Source organism: Echinops telfairi, unplaced genomic scaffold, assembly GCF_000313985.2.
Source record: "Echinops telfairi isolate 266 unplaced genomic scaffold, ASM31398v2 ScPeMD7_7457;HRSCAF=8495, whole genome shotgun sequence".
NCBI lineage: Eukaryota > Metazoa > Chordata > Mammalia > Afrosoricida > Tenrecidae > Echinops > Echinops telfairi.
In genome coordinates, this window is record NW_022111357.1 from 635,134 (window position 1) to 641,133 (window position 6,000).

The 6,000-nt window shown below is 39.2% G+C and overlaps 1 protein-coding gene across 2 annotated transcripts in view; it reads right to left on the reverse strand.

Moving 5' to 3' along the window:
* CCDC30 (coiled-coil domain containing 30) overlaps positions 1-6,000 on the reverse strand; it is a 129,453-nt gene that overhangs the window by 59,102 nt on the left and 64,351 nt on the right. The window contains exon 6 of one of the 2 annotated variants that reach the window (XM_045298886.1): positions 1,028-1,188. The exons of the other annotated variant lie outside the window; for it this stretch is intronic. Coding sequence (XP_045154821.1) covers positions 1,028-1,188 — 161 coding nt within the window. The remainder of the gene's footprint in view (positions 1-1,027; positions 1,189-6,000) is intronic. 2 annotated transcript variants of the gene reach the window in all.

The following is a 6,000-nucleotide window of genomic DNA, read 5'->3' on the forward strand; positions in this document are numbered from 1 at the left end:
ATGCTGTGACCTAACTTCTTGGCTTCTTGCTTTTATCAACATTAGCACACCACATTTGCAATGTTCTTACTTATGCAACTACGTATTATGATTTTGAATCTTGGACTTAGTGTTCACTGTAAACTTACATAGCATCTTTTAAGAGGACAAATCAAAACTGATTTAAAAAAAAGTTCTTCTCTCCTAAAACATGTAGTTTACTTGACTGTGTTTCCCCAGCTCATTGTTGAGTATATCTTTAGTATAATATATAATCGCAAACAAGCATCTATTGTTTCCTTTTAGTTAGATAGTTCTCGGTGTTTTCCCAGACAATATTAGTTTTTGTGCCAAAGCACAGTAATTCATTTTCTCGAAGCTTCAAGAGTTTCAGTGAAAGAAATTTTTTGTTTAAAAAAATAGTAGCAACAATTACTGTAAAAAAAAAAAGAGTCTGAGAACAAGAATATCCAAAGAGAAAGAAGAACAAAGTGAGGGAAATTTCTTAAAACGTTATAGGATGTAATATTAAATAAAAGCTGCAAAAACAAATTGCTTCACCACGTGGTCTTAATTATGTAAAAAGTGTGTGTGTGCATGCAAAGAAAGCCCAGAAAGAAAACTTTGGATGTTAATATGTGTCAGTAGTAGGAATTATGGGTTATTAAATCTCTTTGGGAAGAAAGCCTGGAGATCTCCTTCCCCCAATTGGCCAGTGGAAATCTTCTAGATCCCAGTGTTTTCATCCTGCTGTGCATTGAGTTGCTTTGAGTTGGGGGTTGACTCAATACCAGCTGACGACAACAACAACGTCTCATTATTTTCTTTGAAATCTTAAAATTCTCAATAGAAAGCACAAATTTATCTGAAAAGTCAGAATAAAGATTTTAAAATACTTTTATACTAAAAGATAAACCTCTTTGGTTGATGCTAATAACTAATTTTTCCATACATGTCATTTGACAATGAATGTCGAATTCTTATAATGACCAAGTCAAATAAAATACTGCTCAGATAATTAACGTGATGTTAAATTCTCTCAATTTACCAGAGTTCCTCTTTCTCTTCCTTTGGGCTTTGAGTCTCTACTTCCAAGAATGATACTTTAGGCACCAGATCTTTACAGATCTTTTCACTTGTATTTACATTAGTTTCTCCCCCTAGAGTAAAATGATTGAGTTGTTCAAATTCCTGTGAAAGCTTCAAGACCTGTGGAAGTAAGTAAAACAAAACAAATCATCTGTTTTCGTATGCATAGCTCTTTTGTATAGCTGTGAAGATATAGTGGTTCTATTAAATGCTCAAATAATTATTAGCATAAAACTCCCTAATTTTTAAATTGATATCCTCATTGAAGTCTTCTTTCTATCTAAGTTACTATTTGGTAAGTGTTATGTAACCTAAACCATTGATATCATAGACATAAAAAAGCTTTGGTTTGTTTGAAGTATTTGGGATGGGGGTTGCTTTCTCAGAGTGCTGTGCAGGGTTTTGATCTATCTTTTCACAAGGGAACAGATGTGCTCCATCAGGTTTTTCACTACTATCACCGTGTTTGTTCTCAAGTCACGGTTTGAATGCATTTCAGGGATTCATTAAGACAATATGTTGCTGCAAAACACATTAGCTAGAGCATGAAACATAGATAACAGAGGATGAATTTCCTCCAGCTGGGCCCTACTTCAACTTGCAAAGGCTCCAGATTGTGGTGGTGGTTTTCAAACTGTAGTGAAGATAGTGCATCACCATGGAAATGTATTAAAAATGCAGAATCCCAAACTCCTCCCACTCTCACCCAGTGGGGTCAGAATCAATGCTCTGAGGTAGGAAATGAGAAGAGGCTCTTTAAATTAGTAGTCCTGGTAATTATGATTAAGTGGATTCTTTGGGAATCACTGCTGTGTTGTGTAATCTCCCAAAACATTTGTTTGTTTTTGACAGATTCTAAAGACTTCCTTTTTAAAAAAAAGTTACCCTTTCTATCTTCATATAAAATTAAAAACACCCTGAAGAATGAGGAAATCATGGGTGGAAATTATTTTAGGGATGGAAGACTTCATCTCTGACTCACATTTCTAAATCTCTCTGGAAAAAAATAAAGCTAAATTTCTATGCTAATTATGTTTGATTGTTGGAACACAATGGATTTAATTCTAAATAAAATGTAACTTTATGTGATCCCTTCATTTGGGTTTCAATTATCTAAGAGAAATTCAGTGTGTGATATGAACTTCATAATCTCATAATAGTTGAGGAAGAAACTGGAGTAATCAAGGAGAACAGGCCAACCTTTAATTGGGCCATGGGGGACGGAAAGACATGGATGAGTGAAGAACATAGAGCATTTTAAGCCCCAAACCAAAGAAACCAACCTCACTGCCCTCGAGTCCATACAGATTCACAGTGACCCTAGAGGACAGTTCAGAGAATGCATCTCTCTCTCTCTCTAAACAGTGTTACAGGCGTATAATTCACAAATCACACAATCTAATATTCAATCATATGAAGAAGAGTTGTACAATCACCACCACAGTCAATCAAGGCTACAACTCTTTAAGGGAGCAGAAAGCCCTTGGCCTATGGAACAGCTGGCTGTTTGGAGCTGCTGACCTTGCAGTTAGCAGTCCGAAGCGTAACCACTATAGCACGAGGGTTCCCCGCAGGGAGCAATGTAACCAAGGGCACTAGTGAAGAACTGAGCACAGATGGTTTGTGGAGACGTGGCAGGCTGGTGTTACTTTAAAGGAAGTTACAAGATGAGAAATTGAGGAAATAAGGTAAGACTACTGAGGAGAGAGTCAGATGATGAAGGGCTCAGAAAGAGAAAAAAAAATTAATGAATCTGCATTACTTTCTTAAGTAGAAAAAAAAATCCCAAATGCCATCTAGTCACTTATTTTTATAGCAATTATGAAAATTTAAGCACTCTAGCACTTGGCATTACACAGGCTTGATATTATAGCAAACTGAGAACTGCTGAAGTTTCTGAAGAGGATGGTGATTTTACTACTAAGCATTTTCTAGTTAGTCTGAATTGTCACGTGACAAAGTATATATTTAAGAAGTTTTACTCTTATTATGAAGAAAGCTAAATCCACAGGCCTTTTCATGAAACAGATGTAGAACAAGACTAATTCTGTTCCTCAGACTTCACCCTATTGATATTTTATCTTAGTGACATAGCTGATTTTAAAACTCAATCATGTTTAAGCGGGAACTTGAAGACGTTTGTGGGAAAAGGTAATGAAAAGGAAAGGTAATGGGATTTTCCCATAAACGTTTGAAGTCTCTTGTATTAGCTTCCACTTTCCGACCGACTCCTTCGGTCAGAAGAGCCAGATCTGGAGCTGAGAATCAACATGTAACTTTGGGCGTAATTTAATATCCTTGGGGCTCAGTGTTCAGGAGCCTTGGTGGCATACTGGTCACATATTGGGCTGCTCACCATAGGTCAGCAGTTGGAAATTGCCGGTGGCAGGACTGGGGAATGGCTTACTAACAACCTGCAACATGCAGATGGCATAACCGCTTGCTGAAAGTGAGCAGAACTTGAAGCCCTTGCAGATGAAGATCAAGGACTGCAGGCTTCACTATGGATTACAACTCAATGTCAAATCCTCACAACTGGGCCAAAAGGTAACCTCATGATAAATGGAGAAAAGGTTAAAGTTGTCAAGGAAAATATCTTACTTGGATCCACAATCGATGTTCATGGAAACAGCAGAGGTCAAAAGACATGTTGCATTAGGTAAATCTGCTGCACGAGACAAGTTTTAGAGTATTGGAAAGCAAGCCTGTTACTTTGAGGACCAGGGTATGCCTAACTCAAGCCACGGTATTCTCCATTGCCTCATATGCATGTGAAAGTTGGACAGTGAATAAGGAAGACCGAGGAACAATTGATACATTTGAATTGTTGTGCTGGAGAAGAATATTGAAAGAACCATGGGTTGCTAAAAGGACAAACCAAACTGCATTGGAAGAAGTAAGGCCAGAGTATTCCTTAGAGGTAAGGGTGGCAAGACTTGGTCTTAAAAATCCCTGGAGAAGGACAGCATGCTTGGTAAGTGGAGGGGCAACAAAAAGAGGAAGACTCTCAATGAGATGGATTGGCACTGTGACTGCAACATGGACTCGGGCAAGAAACAATGGTGAGGATGGCGCGGGACTGTGCAGTGTCTTGTTCTGTTGTGCATAGGGTTGCTTTCAGTTGGAACTAGCATAACACAGCATCACGAGGAGACTGAAACTACCATAGTTTGGGTCAGGTGCACCTAATTCCTTAAAGTAAACTTCTTGCTTTTCAACACTTTAAAGAGATCTAGTACAGCAGATTTACCCAATGCAATGCACCCTTTGATCTCTTACTGCTTCCATGAGAACTGTGGATTCAAGCAAGACAAAATCCTTGACTACAACCTTTGCTCCATTTTGTTATCTATTAGTCCAGTTGTGAGGATGTTGGTATTTTTTACATTCAGTCATAATCCATAATGAAGGCTGCAATCCTTGATCTTCATCAGCAAGCAAGGTTGTGTCATTTACATATTGCAAGTTGTTAATAAGCTTTCTTCCGATCCTACTGCACTTTTCTTCATATAATCCAGCTTCTATAATTATTTGCTCAGTACACATGAGTAAGTATGGTGAGAGGAGACAACCTAGATGAAAACTTTGCCTGCTTTTAAACCATGCAGCATGCCCTGGTTCTTTTGCACAACTGCCTCTTGATCCATGTGCAAGCCACATTAGCACAATGAAGTGTTCTGGAGTTCCTTTTCTTCTTCAGGCTATACGGAGTTTGCTATGATCCACATAGTCAAATGCTTTGGCAGAGTCAATAAAACGCAAATAAACATCTTTCTGGTATTCTAAGTTTTCAGCCAAGGTCCATCTGACATCAGCAAGGATATCTTTTGTTTCACATTCTCTTCTGAATCCTGCGTGATTCTCTGGCAGGTCCCTGTCAATGTTCTACTGCAACCATTGTTGGATGATCTTCAGTAAAATTTTACTTGCATGTTATATGAATGATATTGCTCTATAATCTGAGCATTCTGTTGGCTTACCTTTCTCTGGAATGGGTACAAATACCTCTTCTAGTCAGTTGGCCACATTTCATGGAATAGATGATTGAGTGCTTCCAGTGCTTCATCAGCTTGTTGAAACATTTCTATTGGTATTCCATCAATTCCTGAAGCCTTGTTTTTGGCTTGTGCTTTCACTGCAACTTGAACTTCTTCCTTCAGCACCATTGGTTCTTGCTCACATGCTACCTCCTGAAATGGGGAAATGTCAGCTAGTTCTTTTTGGTATGGTGACTCTGTGTATTCTTTCCATTTTCTTCTCATGTTACCCGCATCAGTCAGTCAATATTTTGCTGAAAGAATCTTTCAATATTGCTGCTGAGGCTTGAATTTCGTCTTGAGTTCTTTCAGTTTAAGATATGCTGAGTGTGTTCTTCTGTAGTATGAAGTTAAATTTGGAGGGGGGGCCAGCCCCACCCACTGCTAGTACTACCCACGGGTTCAGCAATGCACAATTGTACAGTTGAGATACATAAGTATTATATTAAAGTCATTGAGAGCATGAGAGATATTACAATAATAGTCAGACACATTACATGGTAGCATTGCTCACTCAGCCCTGCTTGGTGGTCCTCGTAGGGGGAACCCGGCCATGAGAGCAGGAGCAGCCTCGGGGACCGAGAACCAGGGAGCCTCCCCTAGCCCAAGAGCCAGAGAGTGCCCCAGGAATCCGGGAGAGCCTCCTGGGCTCGAGAGAGAGCTCCTTCTTTATTGCTAACCCCACATTATGTCACTTTAGGGGGATATGATTACAGAATCACACATCACAGGACAGGGCAGTACAGTAGGCATACACATTGTAGGAAGGGGATGTATGATAGGCATAAGCGTAACAGGAAGGGATGAGCTAGGGATTGTACCTATAGGAATGGGAAGGTCTAGGGGTATAGATGTGACAAGATGGGCGGACCCTAGATTCATGATGGCAGCCTAA